Source organism: Microtus pennsylvanicus, chromosome 10 (assembly GCF_037038515.1).
Source record: "Microtus pennsylvanicus isolate mMicPen1 chromosome 10, mMicPen1.hap1, whole genome shotgun sequence".
Lineage (NCBI taxonomy): Eukaryota > Metazoa > Chordata > Mammalia > Rodentia > Cricetidae > Microtus > Microtus pennsylvanicus.
The window spans coordinates 49,418,168-49,439,663 of NC_134588.1; the positions used below are offsets into that span (position 1 = coordinate 49,418,168).

General features: G+C 42.8%; 1 protein-coding gene across 1 annotated transcript in view; it reads right to left on the minus strand.

Annotated features, from left to right (window-relative positions):
- The window catches only part of Axdnd1 (axonemal dynein light chain domain containing 1), a 75,433-nt gene that overhangs the window by 50,800 nt on the left and 3,137 nt on the right, over positions 1 to 21,496 (minus strand). Inside the window, exons 4-11 of the mRNA XM_075989549.1 lie at positions 16,055 to 16,175; positions 13,821 to 13,906; positions 11,076 to 11,132; positions 10,412 to 10,514; positions 9,216 to 9,337; positions 6,761 to 6,901; positions 5,232 to 5,336; positions 2,307 to 2,427 (exon numbers count right to left, since the gene is read on the minus strand). Of these exons, the coding sequence (XP_075845664.1) occupies positions 2,307 to 2,427; positions 5,232 to 5,336; positions 6,761 to 6,901; positions 9,216 to 9,337; positions 10,412 to 10,514; positions 11,076 to 11,132; positions 13,821 to 13,906; positions 16,055 to 16,175 (856 nt within the window). The remainder of the gene's footprint in view (positions 1 to 2,306; positions 2,428 to 5,231; positions 5,337 to 6,760; positions 6,902 to 9,215; positions 9,338 to 10,411; positions 10,515 to 11,075; positions 11,133 to 13,820; positions 13,907 to 16,054; positions 16,176 to 21,496) is intronic.

The following is a 21,496-nucleotide window of genomic DNA, read 5'->3' on the forward strand; positions in this document are numbered from 1 at the left end:
TGAGCAAGTAAGAGAAAAAGAAATTTAAATGTGCAGTTTGCAGGAGGAAAGGCCTCGGGAAGTTGAATGTCGGCACCAAGACTTTTGTTTTGTTTTTTATTTATTTTTATTGAGCTCTACATTTTTCTCTGCTCCCCTCCCTTCCCTCCCCCCTTCAATCCTCCCCCAAGGTCCCCATGCTCCCAATTTACTCAGGAGATCTTGTCTTTTTCTACTTCCCATGTAGATTAGGTCTATGTAAGTCTCTCTTAGTGTCCTCATTGTTGTCTAAGTTCTCTGGGATTGTGGTTTGTAGGCTGGTTTTCTTTGCTTCATGTTTAAAAAACACCTATGAATGAGTACATGTGATAATTGTCTTTCCGTGTCTGGGTTACCTCACTCAAAATGATGTTTTCTAGCTCCATCCATTTGCCTGCAAAATTCAAGATGTCATTTTTTTCTGTTGTGTAGTACTCCATTGTATAAATGTACCACATTTTCCTTATCCATTCTTTGGTTGAGGAACATTTAGGTTGTTTCCAGGTTCTGGCTATGACAAACAATGCTGCTATGAACATAGTTGAGCACATGACCTTGTGGCACAATTGAGCATCCTTTGGATATATGCCCAAAAGTGGTATTATGGGTCTGGCACCAAGGCGTTTGTGATTCTCCTTCCCCCTCATCTCCCTACTCCCCATCCATAGCCTCTGACCCCACTCCTCCCTATCACCCCAGTCTCTTTTCCTCTGTTTTTCTCTGTTGTTTTTGTTTTTTGTTTTGTTTTTAGAGACAGAGTTTCTCCGTACAGTTTGGCCTGTGCTGGAACTCACTCCCTAGCAGGTTGGCCTTGAACTCAGAGATCCACCTGCCTCTGCCTCCCAAGTGTTGGGATTAAAGAACACCACACCCAGTTTTTTCCTCCTTCATATCCCACACGTCCTTTTACCTTCCCCCATCCTCCCTCAGCACCTAGTTTACCCTCTTTTATTCTTCTTTCTAGTTTTTCAGGCTTTGTCCACATTTACACCCCTCATACACATACAGATTTTACAAAGCCTAGTTTTTCTGCTTGTTTGTTCATTTGTTTTTGTTTTTTGAGACAGATCTAACTATGTATCCATGGCTGTCCTGGAACTCCCTATGTATCATAAAATATTCATTTATACTCATAATTGATTCTAGTACATTTGTAATATCATGATTTTTACATTTTAAAATGTAATCCTTTCTTGGACTTATTTTTTTCCAAGTAAGAAAGTTTTGATTCCACTGCCCAGTATGTAAGCTTTCTCTCTAGGTTTAGGATACCTGAACATTTTGATAGAATTCCTTCTGTATGTTCTCCAAGCAACTGACAAGCCACTACATGGTACTAATGAGTACTTTGGCACAGCTTTGTCATGCAAGCTGTCTGCAAGGAAAGCCTGGTGGCCTGCCACCAGTGGAATTTTGAACCAATCCAGCTGGGTCAGATTTTTAAATTTTCTATGGGTCAGAACTCAATGTTATTATCTACCTAGGGTCAGAACAGGGAGCCAGCATATATGGGTCTTTAAAATGTAGACTCCTGTGGGATTTGCTCTCACTGTAAACCATTACCACCATGTTCTACGGGTTCCCTCATTCATTTGCCAAGGTAAAATAACCCACATGACATGATAGCCAAGGACCCTAATGTGGTTACATGAGATGAACAACTAAGAGCTACCTTTTACAGACATTAGAATTAGTACACATTAGCCATACTACCTTCTCTAGGGATTAGTGTATATTATATCTAAAAATTAGCATACATCAAAGTTAAAAGTGTTAATATATGCCCAAACCAAAAAAAAATTTATAGTCATAGTTTATAGGTTCCAGTTAAAGAAAAAAACAGCCCTGAATTACACAACAGCTAATTACCTAGCAGAGGGCTAAAGAGATGGCTCAGTGGTTAAGAGCACTGCCTGCTCTTCCAAAGGTCCTGAGTTCAATTCCCAGCAACCACATGATGGCTTCGGTGCCCTCTTGAGAAAGAGACCTCGTCAGTCGTCCTTATCAACTTAGACCATGAAATCCAGTATGAGCAAGTTCAACAGAACTGCCATATACAGGCTGCCCATGCGTGCTTCAGCATTGCCAGGGCATAAATTTCAATTTCAGTTACTCAACAGAGGAAAGAAACTTTCCATCAGTGCCCGCAAAACCTATGATTTGATCAATAAATATCTTCTTTCTTCTTGTCCCTTTTGTATGTATTATTGAAAACTGTCAAATAAAATGTTAGTCAATATCAGAGCATTGTAAGTCAATATCAGAGTTGTAAGTCCAGATGAACAAACCTTTAGCGCCAATTCGTATGTGGCTGAGCTCCAAATGTCTCTTTCTGACATCAGCATTTTGATGTCATTCTCCATCCTCCCTCTCTGTAATGTATATAAGTCATGGTAATCTTCTACTATTCTGAAAGAAAGTTAAGAAATATCTATTAGATATTTAACAAATCTCTGATATGAAAATAAGCAACCTGTTCCTTCAAGCCTCTTCATAAGGTAATAGGCATACTTGTTGGGTAGATTGATAATACCTTTTAGAGTCAAATAAAAAAGTTCACATTTTATTTTCAAATATTATGGTAGTCATGACAAAAATAATACACCCAATGGACCTTCTAAATACCATTGTATCTAATGAGCAAGTTAGAATAAGCCCCAAGAGGTGGCTCGGTGGGTAGGAGCACTTGCCTTGCAAGTTCGATGCTTCCCTGAGTTCAGATCCCCAGAAACAACATAAAAAGTCAGATGCTGTAGCATGTACCTAATCCCAGCACTCCTAAAGTGAGCCTGGAGGCAGAGACGGGAAAACTGACCAGAAGTTTGTTCAATAGTTACCTGGAGTATACAAGCACAGTGGCAGAAACAAGAGAGACCCTGGCTTAAACATGGTGGAGGGCAAAAACTGACCTTGTGAGCTGTCCTCTCACCTTCACAGGTGTGTGCCTGGACGTGCATGTGCACATACACACACATGATAAATGTGATGAAAAGAATAAACACAGAAATCACAAAGTGACTGTGGTCCTTTGAATGGCCCTGATACACTCACAGATTTGAATGATTAATCACCAGGCAGTGGCATGGAATGGCCTTGTTGTAGGTATGGTTTTGTTGGGGTAAGTGTGTCACTGGGAATAGGCTTTGAGGTTTCAGATGCTCATGATAGGCCCAGTCTCTCTCTTCCTCTGCCTGCCAATGTGGATGCAGAACTCTCAGCTCCCTCTCCAGCACCACGTCTGCCTGTGTGCCATCATGCTCCCTACCATGCTAATGAACTAACCTCTGAACCATAAGCCAGCCCCAATTAAATGTTTTCCTTTATAAGAGCTGCTGTGGTCATGGTGTCTCTTCACAGCAATAGGACATTAACTAAGACGGGCAAATGGCATTTTCCTCATTAATGTTAACTTTGCTAACAGACTTAAAGTGCAGTGACACAGAATTGTATTCTTGGCATGAGTCAGGAACTGCCACTTTAAGTCTTCTTCCATGTGCTCAAAATAATTGAGAGGAAAGTCACTAGATGGGCACACACAGGAAAATTCCTGGGGCACATGATGTGTTTCCTTTCTGCTTGACAGACGACAATTTTGTAAAAATAATGAATACCCTAATTTATAAAAGAGCAAAAATGGGGGCTGAAAGATGACTCGGGCACTAAGAACTCTTGCTGTTCTCGCAGAGGACCTGTATTTGGTTCCCACTGCCCAAACAGTCACTCACAACCATCTGTAACTCCACTTCTAGGGTATCTGACACCTTCTGCTGGGCCCCAGAGACACAGCACAAACATGGTACATGACATGTGCAGACAAAATACCACACAGATAAAATAAAATGTGTTTAAGGTGGAGAGCAATAGAGGAAGAAGGTACACGGCCCCTGGCTTCCATGATGCATACCAGGTGATCACAGACATACATATGCACCATATCACACACTTTTTTTAAATTTAAAGAGTTGAAAGTTTTACAAGAAAGAATGAGAAGAACATTCACACTGCTGTCTTTAGACTTAATTTATTAATATTAATTACATTGATTGAATGCATTAGTGATTAACTGAATCACCAATAATGTATCAGCATCATATGAAGGAAAGAAATAAAACATGTCCCCTTGTTTTCATTTAACCAAGAGCAAATCAAGATTTAAAGCTCTACTTCATGTCACCAGTTTCTTCATTCTCTGTCTGTGCTATGAGCCTGAATCTGTGCCTGCCCAAAGGGTCTCTCTTCTCCCCCCCCCTCTCTCTCTGTATGTGTGTGTGTATTATTTGTCTGTTGTGTGTCTGTGTGTGTCCCTAACAAAAGGCTTTCAACAGCACAGAAAGCATCATATGGGAAGGAAAGGGACATTTTACAGACATCTTTAACAGTTTTACAAGGGATTAAGTTTCTGACTCCAGCTGACCCGGGTGACCCCGACAACAAACAGTACTACGAACACTGTTGTTTATCAGTTAATATCCATAATGGACATTCGTTTTACAAGATTGCTTTCAATGTTTGTATTTGCTGTTTCCAGGCAACATTATAGCACACATGCATTGTTCTGGGCCAGGGGATGAAAGAGTACATAATTTAAGATGGTAACTATGCAGTAGCTTAAATTGTAAAGTTTACTACTTGGAGCCAGGTGGTGGTGGTGCACGCCTTTAATCCCAGTACTTGGGAGATGGAGGCAGATGGACCTCTCCAAAGCTACACAGAGAAACCCTGTCTCAAAACAACAACAACAACAAAAAACAAAAACCCATGAAGTTCATTGTTATAATGTTCTCTTAAAGGCAGGTTAAGCTAACCGCTGAGCACACAGTGGGCTGTCAGCCTTAAGTCTTAAGTGAAGTCTGACTGTGAAGTCCAGCAGGAGCTCCAGTCTCTTCAAATGCAAACAATAGGTTCAGAATATTGCATTGCCACACCATTGCTTTCACTGTGTTTCAGGGAACAGACACAGATGTGGCTCCTCCAGAGCAGCCAGAGGCAGGATACAAACATGACATGTGCCCATAGGGCTTCATTAACTGACACCGAGCCAGGGATGGCACCTGAAGGGCTCTGTTAACTGTCACCTTTAGCCTGCATAATCACCCTAGGAAGCAGGCGATGGTGCAGCCTGGATTTTACATATGGCCCAGTGCAGTCCCAGGAAAGTCAGATGATTAAACATCTCTTTCCATTATCAAGTACTATAAGCTTTGGCAACTCACTTTGCATTTTTTTCTGCTTCCAAAATAGCTTCTGCCAAATCCTTCTGGGCCTTCTCTGCCTCCTTTGTTAATTTGTTGTCATGGGCCCGAACCAGACAAAGTTCCCTGAAGGGGGAAGGGGGAGGAAAAAAATTTCAAACTCAAAAACTTCCAAAAAAGTTTCGACCCTAGAAACCAGACTTGCATATAATCTCTGTGCATCCCCTCCTTTCATTTTCTACCCTCAAACCAAGGTGAAACCTCCAGCGTACATCCTGGGTGGACTCTCGTCAGGTCTGGCAATGGACGTGGACTGACAGGAAAAGCAAACCATGTGACAGGTGCATCTTCTAGAACACAGCAGGAGCAGATGCTGTACCCACTCTGGTCTGCCTTGCCTGTGCTCTTCATCCTTGCCATTGGTCATCTTGATACAAGGTTAGCCCCAAACCATATTGCTATGGTGATTTGGGAGGTGACATATGCTGTGAATATGTTTTATTGCCAATGGTTAATGAAGAAGCTGCTTTCGGCCAATGGCTTAACAGAGTAAAGCCAGGCTGAAAGAGATATATAGAAAGAGTAGGCAGAATCAGAGACACGCCATGTAGCCCCTGGAGGAGACAGACACAAAGCACCAGCCAGAACCTTTGCCAGTAAACCACAAGCCTCATGGTAAAATATAAAATAATAGAAATGGGTTAATTTAAAATATAAGAGCTAGCTAGCAACCTGCTTAAGTGATTGGCCAAGTGGTGTTTTAATTAATATAGTTTCTGTATGATTGTTTCAGGTCTAAGCAGCCAGGAATGAACCAACAGTCTTCAATAACAAATTGGTGCCCTCTGCCAACACTATAGTATATTTATTTTCTTTGAGATTTGAACACTAACATCTACAATCCTGGATATGTTCCGGAAACATGATTAAAATAAGTATCTATAATGTGGAACAGGTTCTTCTCTATCAAATACAGGCAGAATTTTAGTTTTCAGTTTAAAAGAGTAAGCCAGCCTTCTGCCTCTCTCCTAGGACCCAGCTCTCCTGGTTTTCATGTTAATCACTGAAGGCACAATAGCCTTTGCCTCTAACCACTCCTCTCCATTGTTCTCGGGCTGCTTGTTCATTTCTCGGCTGCCCAGACTCCTGAAATAATCAGACAGAAACTATATTATTTAAATCACTGCTTGGCCAATCACTTAAGCATATTGCTAGCTAGCTCTTCCATCTAGAATTAACCCATTTCCATTAATTTATATTTTACCACTAGGCTTGTGGCCTACCAGCAAGGTTCTACCTTACAGCTCGCATCTTTCCCCTATGGCAGCTACATGGGGTCTCCTGACTCTGCCTTCTTTCTTCCAGCATTCCATTTAGTTTTCCCTGCCTAGCTCTATTCTGCCCTATCACAGGCCCAAAACATCTTTATTAACCAATGGAATTCACAGCATACAGAAGGGAATTCCACATCACTCCATGATTCTCTTTTACTATGGGTAAAGACAGGACTCTGCCTTTTGTTTTGTGTTGAGGAGCATTAAGGTTTTTACCTGGTCAACTCCTCAATCACATTCTTGAAGTTATACAGTTCTTCTAAGATGCGCTGGTCCATCATCCGCTGAGTTACCAAGTCTTTGTAGAAATCAATCATCTGCCGAGCAATTTGGTCAAGCATTTGCACATATTTCTCTCTGCAGGAGAAACAAAGGAAAAGAAGAGAGAAAGGAAGAGGAATGCAAGCAAGAAAGTACTGTTAAGAGAATAAATGACCAATAGGCAGACACGAACTGTATGTGGGAAAAAGGACAGAAAGAAAAAAGGAACCCAAGCTCCTGTCCCACAGCAGACACAGTAAGTCAATATGATGAGACAGAACAGGAGACATGGCTACTAGGAACATAAATAATATCTGCGATATAAACAAAAATAGAATGTGTTTTAGTTCTTCTAAATTATAAACTCTTGAGAGAGGAACAATGTCATAATCTATATATTAATAACCAGGGTGCCTTGAATACAGTGAGATTTTCATATACTTGAATTCATAGGTGACACTTTCCTTAAACTGACTAAATGTAAAAAGATACCAACTATTTAAAAACTATTCAGATGCTTTCACCCAAAACAGTTGTTTCTTTTGCTCTTAGTCCTGTACTTCTTTTATCTCATCGCCCTTGGCTTTATTCTGAGCTTGATCCCATGGGCTGCTGTTCTGTTGTTTCTCCCATTTGACACTCCTCACAGTATTCTATTTACTCCTTTCCTGATCCTAACCAGGCTCTAATGATTTTGCTTCTACCTCCTCAAACCTGTCAGACAGCAGGAAGAGGAAATGCGTACTGGAGGTGTGGCTCAGCAGGGAAGGGCCTCTTGTGCCCTCATACACACAATATACAAACACAAAATAATAATAATTTTTACTGAACCTTATAGAAAAGTGGGGAGTATCCTTGAATGGGGAGTATCCTTGGCACAGGAGACCACTTCCTAAATATAACACCAATAGCACAGACACTGAGAGCAACAATTAATCAATGGGACCTTCTAAAACTAAGAAGCTTCTGTAAAGCAAAGGACAACAGTCAACAAGACAAAATGACAGCATACAGAATGGGAAAATCTTCACCAACCCTACATCTGACAGAGAGCTGATCTCCAAATTATATAAAGAAGTCAAAAAACTAGACATCAAACTACCAAATAATCCAATTAAAAAATAGGGTACAGATCTAAACAGAGAACTCTCAACAGAAGAATCTCAAATGGCCAAAAGACACTTAAGGAAATGCTCAACATCTAAGGTCTAAGACTAAGATCAGAAAATGCAAATCAAAATGACTCTGAGATACCATCTAACACCGATCAGAATGGCTAAGATCAAAAACAGCAATGGTAGCTTATGTTTGAGAGGCTATAGAGGAAGGGGAACATTCCCCATTGTTGATGCAGTAAATAAATAAATAAATAAATAGTAAAAAGATAATTTTTTAAAAAGAAACTGATAGACTGGTATGACAGTGCATGCCTTTAATCCCTCCAAGGCACCAGAAGGTAGATCTTTGTGAGTTCAAGGCCAGCCTGGTCTACAGAGCAAATACACAGCCTGCCAGGACTACATAGTGAGATGCTGAATTAAAAAAAGAGAAAGAAAGAAAGAAAGAAAGAAAGAAAGAAAGAAAGAAAGAAAGAAAGAGATGTTCAGGAAGCTCTTACATCTTTCCTGGCTCCACAGAGAATGAAATACAGATATATTGTTTGGCCAATGTATTCTTTCAATTTTTTGGAAAGAACCAAAGTACTAAGAAGGATAATCATAGTAACAATAGTATTTATCACCTTTTTACCATTGATGATTACGTATACAGAGCACCTATTTCTATTTCAATTTTAATCGAGTCATTGTGACTCTGAGATAGGGCTGTGTGCACTCACAGGTGTGCCGACAACATGGCACTTGTGGAGGTCATGGGGCAATGTTCCGAAGCTGGATCTCTCCTTCCGCTGTGGATTTCAGGTCATCAGGCATGCATGGCAAACACTTCTACCCACTGGCCCTGTCTTCACTCACCAGCCCTGCATTCTCATTTAAATCTCACCACATACAGGCATGGTGATTCATACCTATAAGGCTATATAACAAGTTCGAGGCCAGTCTGAGCTACATAAGACTTCCAATAATTAATAATCAATTTACTCTTTCCCCTGCCCTATCAAGCATCTCAGTACTTGACACAGAATAAGCACTCAACAAACACCACTTGTTTAGGAATGGATAGTGAGAAAACAAAAGCTTGGACTTTTGGATCTTAGCCAAGATGAAGATTTTACTGTTAGTTCATAGAGATATTTTTGTAGCTTTCTCAAGCACACCTCAACACGTTCAAAAAGATGCATTATGGCAGTAGTACAATGGCTCCTATTAGCCTGTATAATTAATATGCACTAATATTTATAATTCAGATTTTTGAAATGGGGAACCTGAAACATTCCGTTAACATTTCTAACCTGATTCTGGATAGTAGCTCTCCTCTGTCTATACAATCCACGCTGACTTGTCGGATTAGTTCATGAAATACTGTGTTGTAAATGGTCTGTTCCTTTTTCAACACATGTAGGAGTTGGTGCATCTGCCAGAGGTAAACCAGATAATCAGTGCTTATCTATCGCTACACACTGTATAAGAACTATCACATCGTACTCCATATATATGCATAATATTCCATTAAACAAAACTAAGAGCTGGGCGTTGGTGGTGCATGCCTTTAATCCCAGCACTCAGGAGGCAGAGACAGGCAGATCTCTGTGAGTTTGAGGCCAGCCTGGTCTACAAGAGCTAGATCCAGGACAGGCTCCAAGACTACAGAGAAACCGTCTCAAAAAAATAAAATAAAATACGGGGCTGGAGAGATGACTCAGTCAGTGGTTAAGAGTACTACCTGCTCTTCCAAAGGTCCTGAGTTCAATTCCCAGTAACCACATGGTGGCTCACAACCATCTGTAATGAGATCCAGTACCCTCTTCTGGCCTGCAGGCATACATGCAGACAGAATACTGAGAATACTGTATACATAATAAATAAATAAATAAATATTTTTAAAAAGAGGGAAAAAAATAAAAACAAGTATAATAAGAGTCTTCCACAGAGTCTTCAGAAATATAGTAACATGCCAAATAACAATACTTCAGTCATAACTAAGGTTCTATAAGGTTAGGGTGGAACTGAAAAATCCCCATGACCTGATATTTTTATTGACCTTCTCTGTCTTGATACAAAGATCCTTACCATTGTGCCACAACTGCTGTTGGGTTATAGCGTCTATCCCCGTTAGGCTTGTGGGTCTAGGTTTATGTAAATCCCTACAAACATGTTTGCACAGCGACACCACCTAATGACGCCTCTCTCAGAACACATCCCCACAATTAAACAACACATAACTATACTAACAGTTGCTGGTGTGCTGTTCACTCTAAGCCAGGCCCTTTCTCAGCACTTAAACATGCCATTCTGTCTCACTCACAATCAACCCCATGAGGCAGGTACTATCATTACTTCTAATCAATAGATTAGGAAATTGAGGTACAAGCACATGAGATGATTTGCCCAGGACCACCCACCAATAAATGGCTAATCAGATTCCAAACCAAGCACTGCCTCCCACACACACACTGGTAACTACAGGGCTATTATGACCGGCAGTTACCTTGGTTGGCCCTGCATACTCCTCACTTTCTACTCCAGCCCGCTCCAGCATGGTGTCCATCACATCACCCAGCCGGATGACTTCTACTCTTCTATTGGGTTTCCTAAATAGCAAAGGACACACTTAGAGAAGAGCGTCTCATCAGGCCATCCTCGGAGGAAAGCAAAATGTCTCAGGAAATATATGAGATACTGAATACTAAAGGCAATTTAAAGGAGTAAGCCCAGATGAACTTATTTAGTGATTTACCAGTAACATGGTTTAAAACAATGAAAATACTGTAATTTTTTTTCTTAAAAGAAAAATAATTCTAACCCCCAAAGGTGCTATATCACCATATGTTACTATATGTGACAGAAACACAGAAAAAAAGGAGGGGCCATAAACACTAGGCTTCAAGTGCAAGAGAGAAAGGCAGCAGAGATGCCAGTGCTTGGTGTACAGAACATAAGCACACATTACTGTGTGTGTGCCATGCTATTCTTACTATCTGAATATGCAATGGCCACAGGAATACAGCTAATGAATTATGTTCTTACAGGCAATTATTACCTTGGCTCTCTCTATGACTTGAATGTTTTTGTCTAATAACATACCAAGGAAAGGAAGACATGCATGTGGTTACTTGTTCCGAGAGACACTTTAGAAAGCCCCCTGTACTCACATGGATGGGAAGAGCAGCAGCCTGTTCTCACTGTCTGTCAGCAGGGTGGTGTATTTGCTGCAACAGAGGAGAAAACGCTACTTCAAGAAAACATTCGGGGCTGAAGAAAACATTCTAGTCAGTGGTGGCACACAGGCCCTGGGACAGAGAGAGGAGAGGAGGGAAGGGGAGGGGAGGAGAAGGGAGGGGAAGGGAGGAGGAGAAGGGAGGGGAAGGGAGGAGGAGAGGAGGGGAGGGGAAGGGAGGACGGGAGAAGAGGGCAGACAGTATCTGGCCTGTTCATCAGTTAGCACACCACAGACCCGGCACCTTGGTTGCTAAGAGCCATTGTCCACTAAACCGTGTTCTCTGGAGAAATTGTTGGGAAGTTGTCCGAGGAGTGGAAATGGAAGAAATTACAACAGGACAAACCAAAGACCTGAATAGAATTTAAAAGCTTCGATGTGATTTTAAAAAGGTCCCTTGTGTGCATACGAGATCATCCATAAAAATCCACACAGAGATATAATGACACTGGTCGTATGTGGAACATTGTTAGTAAAGAATATTCAGGCCAGGCGGTGGTGGCGCACGCCTTTAATCCCAGCACTTGGGAGGCAGAGGCAGGCGGATCTCTGTGAATTCGAGACCAGCCTGGTCTACAAGAGCTAGTTCCAGGACAGGCTCCAAAACCACAGAGAAACCCTGTCTCGAAAAACCAAAAAAAAAAAAAAAAAGAATATTCAATTCCATTCCCTGATATATCGAAATACAAAAATTTCCTTGATTCGTTAAAAAAAAAAGAAAACAAAACAAAAAAGAAAAAAAAAGACATGCCAGTATTTTCAACACTTGGGAGGCAGAGGCAGGAAGATAGGATAAACTCATCTCCTCACAGAGAGTTCGAGACCTACCTGAACCACACGAGACTATTTTTAAGGCCTTTGAGATGGCTCAACAGGTAAAGGCATGTGCCACCAAGCCCAACAATCTGAGTTCGGTGCCTGGGACCCACATGGTGGAAGGGGAGAACTGGCTGCCAAGAGCTATTCTCTTCTCTGTGTCACCCCCCCCCCAGCACACACACAAATGCAATCAACAGTTACAACAAAAGTGCCTTTTGGCATTTTCAAAGATGGCCAGGTGAGCTTGGGATGTAGCTCGATAGTAGAGCCCTTGCTCACAGGAACAAAGTCCTAGGTTCAACTCCAGTACCAAAAAAGGAGAAAGAAAAGAAAAACAACTTTGCAATAGTGAACTGTTATTTTAGAAATTAAAAAAAAAAAACTCGTTTTCAAATGCGTACATAGGAATCAGCAAGTGGCGCAATGACTCGTGTGCAGTCCAGAACCACGCCCTAGAGATGGGCATAGAGGAGGACCTTCCACTGTCTGTGTGGTCACTGTTCCAACCCCTTCCGCAGCTAAGAATTTGGAATACCAGTGGTGGTGGTGGCGCACACCTTTAATCCCAGCACTTGGGAGGCAGAGGCAGAAGGATCTCTGTGAGTTCGAGGCCAGCCTGGTCTACAAAGTGAGTTTCAGGACAGCTAGGTAGGACTACACAGAGAAACCCTATCTCTGAAAAAAAAAAAGGAAGAAGAAGAGGAGGAGGAGGAGGAGGAAAGAGGAAGAGGAAGAGGAAGAAGAAGAAGAAGAAGAATTTGGAAGGAAGTTCTGCTATACAGAAAAACCCTGTCAGAGATGGGAGAAGAATAATATGAAAGAAAGTTCTGCTTTATCTGTTTGGTTGGTTTGAGTTTTGAGAAAGGGTCTTTCTATACAGCCCAAGCTGGCCTTGAATTTGCAATCTGCCTACATCAGCTTCCAAGAGCTGGGATTATAGGTACTCACTACTACACACAACTCCAAGTTCCATTTTGTTAAAGATTTAATTTTTTATTTTTTTAATGATTTATTTATTTTTATTTATGTGCTTTGGTATTTTGTGAGGGAGTCAGATCCCCTGGAGGTAGAGTTACAGGCAGTTGTGAGCTGCTATGTGATGCTCAAACCTGAGTTTTCCAAGAGCAGCAAAGGATCTTGAGTGGTGAGTCATTTCTCCATTTCACATTTGTTACATATTTTCAAAAATAATTTTTTTATTTTATTTTATATGCATTGGTGTCTGCCTGCATGTGTGTCTGTGTGAGGGTGTCAGATCTTGGAGTTTCAGACAGTTGTGAGCTGCCACGTGGGTGCTGAGAACTGAGCCCGGGTTCTTTGGAAGAGCAGTCAGTGCTCTTAACTGCTGAGCCATCTCTCCAGCTCCAAAAGTTGTACTTTTTAAAATATTAAGATTAAATGACAAGAAAAGCTATAGAACTATTTAATCATGAAAACCCAAAATTCTTGTATTCCTCCCTTGGAGTCCCCCTATCAGGAGTTCTTTTTTGTTTTACCTTAACAAATCTATGTTTACTCTGCTCTAAAAGCAAACAGGAGCAGGAAGAAGAGGAGGAGGAGATAGAAACAGAAAGGAAGAAAAACAAAAAAGGCAGAAGGAAGGAAGGAAGGATGGAAGGGAAGAAGGGGGAGGGAGAGAGGAAAGGAAGGAGGGAGGGAGAGGCCAAAACTCTTTGAGCCATCTCTAGGTTTTTGTTTGTTTTGTATTTGTTTTAATCGTTCTCACATTCTGCCAAGGCAGCTCGCCCAAATGTTTCCTCACCACACTAGGAAAATGAGTGTGCTCTTCTTAGGTTCCTTTAAGTGTGGAAAGGAGAAGACAGTGCAGGTCAGATACGAAACAAAACATCACGGTACTCACTCGTCATAACACTCCAAACCCGAAACTCCTGTATTTGACACGATATGAAATTCTTCAGGAATCAGAGTGTCTGCTAATGTCTTCTGCTTATAAAGAAAAAGGATGACTATATTAACATAAGAAAAAGCTGGACATATATTGTAAAATTAAGCATGAATGTGAGGACAGATTTTTCTTTTGGTACAATCATTACTCAGGGGTTTTTGGGGTGGGGGTTTCAAGACAGGGTTTCTCTGTGAAACAGTCCTGACTGTCTTGGAACTCACTCTGTAGACCAGGCTGGCCTCAAACTCACAGAGATCTGACTGCCTCTGCCTCCCACTTGCTGGGATTAGAGGCGTGAGCTACCACCGCCCAGCCTCATTACTTGGTATTTGAGAAGGACTAATTTTAGAATCCTTCAAGATACCAAAATTTAGATCAGTGATTCTCAACTTTCCTAATACTGCAACTCTTCAATACAGTTCCTTATGTATGATGACCCAAGCATGAAATTATTTTCATTGCTATTTCATAACTGCCATTTTGCTAGTGTTATAAATCATAATATTTTTGGAGATAGAGATTTGTCAAAGGAGTTGCAACCCAGATGTAGAGAACCACTGGTCTAGATATTCAAGTCCATTACATAAAACAAATTGGTGTTTTCATAGAAGCTACATACATTTATTTATGCTGTGTTGACTCTGGGTTACTGTAATACCTAATACAAGTAAATTGTTGCCATGCTAATTTTTTATAGAATAATGACAAGAATGCATTTATACTTTTTTAGCGCAGATACAATGTTTTCTAAGCATTTTGAACTTGAGGTTGGTGGCATAGGTGAACGGATAACCTTCAAGTATAGAGGGACAACTATATTCATAAATCCTTTAGCAATTTGTTTTTCTTGCTGCTGTGGTTTGAATGAGATATCCCTTACAAGGCTCAGGCGTTCCCAGTTGGTGGAACTAACTGGGAAGGACTTGGAAGTACATCCCTAATTGGAGAAAGAATATCACTGGGGTCAGCTCTGAGGTTTCAAAAGACTTATGCCAATGTGGCCTCTCTCTGCCTCCTGCTCTTGAATCAGAATGTGAGCTCTCAGCTGTTCCTGCCACCATGCCTCTGCTCCACCATCAGGGACTCTAACCCTCGAAACCATAAGCCCAGTGAACACTTTCTTTAATAGGTTGCCTTCACTATGGCATTTTTGTCAGAGCAATAAAAAGTTACTAAGACAGAAGCTAGAACCAGGAAGTGGGCTATTACTATAAAACTTGACCATGTTGTTTTGGAGGAATGTAGGAGACATCAGATTAGCAAACCAGTTGAACATTGTAAGGGGAGTTTATGGGCCATCCCAGGAGGTCTTGGAAGACCACAATACCAAGAGCTATGAGGACTGTGGAGTATCAGATCAAGAGGCGTCAGAGTGGAAACAATATCAGCAACTGTGATATTGTGAGAACTTTTGTGATATTTTGGCAAAGACTGTTCTTGTTCTAAGAGGTTAAATTTAAAAGTAATGGACTAATTTCTTTGATGGAGGAGATTTCATGACAGCCTACTTGACTCTGTCATGTGGTTATTAGTAATTATTCTCATGCAGGTCTATGATGAAAAAGATCAAGTGTGGCAGAGAGAGATGCAGAATGCACAGTTTGAAGAGAAGAGAGCCAGGAAACGTAACACTATGGCCAGGGGATGATGAAAGGGATAGGAAGATTAAGAAGTGGCCTGACCCACACTGGAAGAACATGAGGGATGCCCTTAGCACTGGGGAGGCAGAACTGGAGACTAGCCTGGTTTACATAGCCAGGGCTACATAGAGGGACCCTATCTCAAAAGAAAAGAACGTGGAGGAGGAGAAAGAGAAGCAAGAAGGAAGGAGCAGAATGGGAGGAGGAGGGAAAGAGGAGAACAGGAGGGGGGAGGTGAGAATAGGAGGAGGGGAGGAGGGGAACAGGAGGAGGAGGAGGTCATCCATCATCTACAACTCTAGGTGTGAAGTTTCCAGTGGAGAAACTACTCTTCCCTGATTTCGTACTTCTCTTTACGCATTAGAACATTAGCTGTGGCTTGGGAAATGGCCTAGAATGTCTTTGCTCTTTTCCCAGTAAATGCAGTTTTATAGAAATAACTGGGTTACTGGGGTGCCGATGGAGCCCCGAAGGCTGTTGTTATACCTGAGGCTGCTTTAGAGAAGAAATGAACAAGCGGAGAGAGGAAATCCTCCCTCCAGTACTCACACTGTGAGGCACCATGGCACTGTCCTGTGGCTGCAGTGATTTGTTTAAATTTGGGGGACAAAGTTTCTTCTCCTTGGCCTCGCCTTTTACATATTTAACATCATACAGAAAAGAAATATCCCTTGAAAGTAAGAAAATACATTTTAGAATTGGCTTTTTCTAAGGGTGTATACAGCTACACACTTTCTACTAGAGGGTAAAATAGAACTTTGGTCAGCAAAACTGCTCTCACTACCTCCTTCTTCCCCTGCTTATCTGGATTTTATTATTTAGAATTATTTAAAAACGTGGGGAAAGGAAGTGTGATTTCCATTGAAGGCATCCCTGTGATCCCCACGCAGCTCTGTTTCAGAAGACAAGTCCATCCATTACTTTAGGATGATGAGAGTTTACCGAGCAAACAGTTCTCCCGATTCCAGTGATGGCAGCCACGCCCTGCACCACTGGAGAAACTGAAACTGCAGCCCCCTCTCTACACAGGACCCGCTCCTCGCCTTTCCCGGCAGCCACTTTCAGCGTCACTGTCATGGACACTTCAGAGATCACAGACGTCAGAACCCACAGCCAGGCCCAGTTGCGTCTGGAAACCTGTAAGCTTCCATAGAGGTTGTCTAATTAACATAGAGCAGTCCTTGGCCGGGTTCTCTGGGCAGAACAGCTCAAATCACAATGGCAGCGGCCATGGCCTCTGGAGCAGAGGGGAGGAAGCAACCCAGGCAGGCAGAAAGGCCCTGGCTTGGGTAGGACACTCCCACAGTGTCCACAGCTTCTAGAGGTGGGGTTCGCTCACCTGGATGGTGACCTTAGGTTTAGCATCCAGCACCAGCTTATTGGATGGAGGCCCCTCCATGGCCAGCGTCCAAGGTTGAAGGATGAACCTGCTGGCCCCTGGACCAGCACAGCCCACCCGTGTAAGAAGAGTCTGCCCACATTCTTCCTCTTCACCAAACTTCTCGATCCCATCATCAACTCTTTCCTCCCCTCCAACCACGGATGAATCAGTTTTTTCCCATAGTTATTCCTGCCACGTGTGCGCAGGACTCCATCTTGGTCCACAGCCCCCAGTCTCATCCCACCAGCGATAACTGTGTAGGGAACTTCCACTGCCCCACTAAGACACTCCCTGGCCTGGTTTGCTTTGTGCTGCTGTGATAAATACTGACTCAAACCAACCTGGGCTAGGAAAAGGCTTGTCTGGCTTACAGGTTCTGGACCACAGGAAAGGGAGAGCTGTGCTGACTGGCTCTGTGTGCGTGGCTTTCTAGGCCTGCCTTCTTATACAACCCAGCAGCAACTGCCCAGGGATGGCAAGGCTTCTAGCGCGAGGATCCCTCACCAAGAAAAACGCCCACAGACAAGCCCACAGGCCAATTGACAGAGGCAGTTCCTCAACTGACAGTCCATCTTCCCAGGTGCCTCTAGTTTGTGCAAGCTGATGAAGACAGACTTTTCCCTCCTAAAACTTCTTCCTTGACCATGCATTGCTATTATGTCCTCATGATTTATCTAGATAGAATATATCATCTCTGTCTTTCTGATAAATATCAGACTCCCTGATATTACCTGGCAGAAGAGATGTCCCCTCCCTTCTGAAACCATGACCCAGAAATCTAGTGCAGACTTCCCCTTATTAAGTTAATCTCTTAGCAGTTTTTCCCACTGGTGTGACTGCTCCTTGTGTTTGCGACACCCCTGGTTCTGAGCCCTCCTGCTCCTCTAGAGATGCTCCACAGAATGTGTCCTTCGAAGCCATCGAACCTGCAGCCTGCTTCACCTTCCTCTGTGTGCTGAGGCTGCCATCAAAATCGCATCAGTACCCAGTCCCTTCCCGCCCTTTGCCCTCAATATCCAATCCGCTGCTAACATCGGTAATTCCGCAGCCGCCCTCATGTCATTAGAGCGGGCAGTCCCCTTACTTCTTGCCAACAGCACATCTCTGCTCCAACTTGTTATTACTTGATGTGCACCCCAGGTCTCTAGGGTACGTCCTGTGTACTTCTCTCAGACTCAGCTCCCTAAGGCGTCGTTACTTAATGTATAATATTTTCATGTCTCCATCCTGCCATCATCTTTAAAGGAGACTTTGGCCTGATTTGTGCCCGCTGCCCATTCTCTCTTCTCCATGTTGCTGCTGCAGAAGATGCTGGTTCATTTTACTGACCAGGTCTCTCTCCATTCCCTTTTCATCAAAGTGCAAATACTCTCATTTTCCTCCGAGTAGGTGCCTTCCTCCTCTGTTAGAAGGTCTCTCAAAAAGAGATTCTGGGGAGCTAGCAAGATGGTTCTGGGGGTAAAGACACTTGCCACACAAGCCTGAAGTCATGAATTTTACCAGTGGAACCCAAATAAAGGTAGAAGAGGAGAATCAACTGGGGAAAAAAATTGTCCTTTAACCACAAGTGAGCTTTCACACACATGTACACACTCACACCAACACACAATATAATACTAATAAAGTATAATAAAATACAATTTAAAAATCAGCTAGGGTTGGGGCTGAGAAATGGCTTAGAGGTTAAGAGCACTGGCTGCTCTTCCAAAGCTCCTGAGTTCAATTCCCAGCAACCACATGGTGGCTCACGACCATCTGTAATGAGGTCTGGTGCCCTCTTCTGGCCTTCAGGCATACACACAAACAGAATATTGTATACATTATAAATAAATATTTTAAAAAATCAGCGAGGAAAAGCAAAATTACTCAGTGGTAAGAGCAATTACTAAACAAGCCAAGTTTGAGTGCCAGAATTCACAGCGCAGGGGAAATCTGATGCAGGGAAGTTGTCCTCTGCTCCTCACATGCAGACTATGGTATGAGCACACACACGGAATAAATAAGTAAGTGAAATAATTAAAGAATAAGCAAATGACGTCATAGTAGTGACCTGGGTCATTTGCATTGAAAATATGTCATGTGCAGGGGTCATAACAGAAAAATAGTAAATACTACTGCACACATTTAAAAAATGATTTGACAGAAAAACACCCAAAGCATGGAGGAAGGCACTATAGAAGGGGACAAATTAGAACAAATCTAATGGCACATACACATGAAAACATCCTAATGAGCCCGGTGTGGTAGCAAAGGCTTTACTCTCAGCTCTCAGAGAACAGACAGGTGGATCTTTGCTAGAGGCCAGCCCGAGCTACATAGTTCTAGGCCAGCCAAAGCTACAGAGTCAGGGAGACCCTGTCATACACACATACACACACACACACACACACACACACACACACACACACACACACACACACACACACAGAGAGAGAGAGAGAGAGAGAGAGAGAGAGAGAGAGAGAGAAAGAGAGAGTCATATTGAAACTTAATTAAAAAAAATGTTTTCCTTTGCTAGCAGAAAGTATGTATGATGTCTCTGTGAAGCTGGTCACGTGAATGTCATATTCATGTCAAGGAGCAGTGGGCACTATATTCATAAAAGCACCAAGTTTCATGTCCTCCTTACCTTTTTATATAGTCACACAATTATGCACAATTCTACATCTACTATATTCTTACTTAGATGTGGTGGGCACACCTTTAATCCCGGCACTTGGGAGGCAGAGCAGGCAGATCTCTATGAATTCAAGGCCAGCCTGGTGTACATACCAAGTTCCAGGTTAACCAGGGCTATACAATAAGACCATATCTCAAAAAATATTTTATGTCTTTATCATTGGTGGGGATGTGGGTTTGTGTAATGTGACTCTGTGTGACATGGGTGTGTGTGATGTGGGGGTGATGTGGAATGTTGTGAGGAGGGACATGTGATGTGGGAGTGTATGTAATAGGTGTGTGATGGGATGTATGATGTGGATATATGTGATATAGGCGTATGATGTGGGACTGTGATGTGGGAATGTGTGTGATGGATGTGTGATGGGGATGTTTGATGTGGATATGTTATCGATATAGGTGTATGATGTGGGACTGTGATGTGGGTGTTTGTGATGTGCGGTGCGTTGTGTGGGGGTGTGACGTGTATGTGGTGTGGGTGTGTGATGTGGGGTGTGTGATGTAGTGTGTAGTGTAGGTGTGTGTGACACAGGAATATGTGACAAGGATGTGCGATGTGGGGGGTGATGTAGGGAGGTGATGTCAGCGTGTGTGATGTCGGTGTGTAAGTGTAGACACAGATGCCACAGCACTCACATGGCAGTTGGAGGACCATTTTGGGGAGTCAGTTGTCTCCTTTAACCCATGGGAATGGGCTCAGGTTACCGGGCTGCAGGGCAAGTGCTTTTACCTGCTGAGCCATCCTGCTGATCTCAACCATTTTCATAGCAGTCAATTGTCTGCATTCAGTCATTTCCTGCTTAAAATTCCAAGGCTTATTTTGTGCGCTGAACACTGACTGATGAGGCCATCAGAAAAGATTCTTAGAACTAAACACTTTGTCATTGGCATTTTATTGCTGTGCTCTGAATACTTGGCACTGCTGGAAAAATTACTCCTTGTCCCTAGCAGTTGAGCACACCATTGTCCACGCATGGAGGTCCAGTGCAGGTGCCACAGCACCAAATCAGGACGCTGACGAAAGTGTGGTGTGGATGCCTGCGAGAGCCATGCCTACAACTGTGCTGGCTGGCTTTTGTTGGCTTTCATTAACTTGACACAAGCCAGCGTTATCTGGGAAGAGAAACATCAATGGAGGAAGCGCTCCATCAGATTGCCAGCAGGGCTTCTTCTTGAATAATGATTGAGGGAAGGCAGAGGCAGGCAGATCTCTGCGTGTTCGAGGCCAGCCTGGTCTGGTCTACAGAGTGAGTTCCAAGATAGCCAAAGAAACCCTGTCTCAACACACACACACACACAAATAAGAAAAGACAAGCAAACTGAACAAGCCATAGGGAGCAAGTATTCAACCATGGCTTCTACTTGCGCTCCTGTCTCCAGGTTCCTGCCCTGCCTTCCCTCAGTGATGGAGTGTGACCCGAGAGCTGTAAGATGAAATAATCCTTTCCTCTCTGAGTTGCTTTTGGTTGGGGTGTTTTATCACAGCAAGGGAGACCTCAGACAATCCCCTTCTGGTTATTGACAGGATTCCTTCCTGGAGGTCACGAGACTGGGACTGTTTCCTTGATGGGCATCAACTGAGTCACCCATACATCTCTTGACTTGTGTCCTTCTGTGCTTCCGTTCTTGTCTGGTCCATCTCCTGACCCACTCAGTCACCGTCCTTTTATACTTTCAGGTCCATGCTTAGGCTGGGCTCACATCTGTGTAATTTCCCTGTCTCTAACCTTCCTCTGAGGTTTCCTGCTGCTGAGGTCTATTCACAAGTTCTGGGGTTACAGTGAGGATGGGGGTGCTGAGATCTGCATTCATGGGTTCTGGGGTAACAGTGAGGATGGGGGTACTGAGATCTGTATTCATGGGTTCTGGGGTGACAGTGAGGATGGGGTGCTGAGATCTGTATTCATGGGTTCTGAGGTTACAGTGAGAAT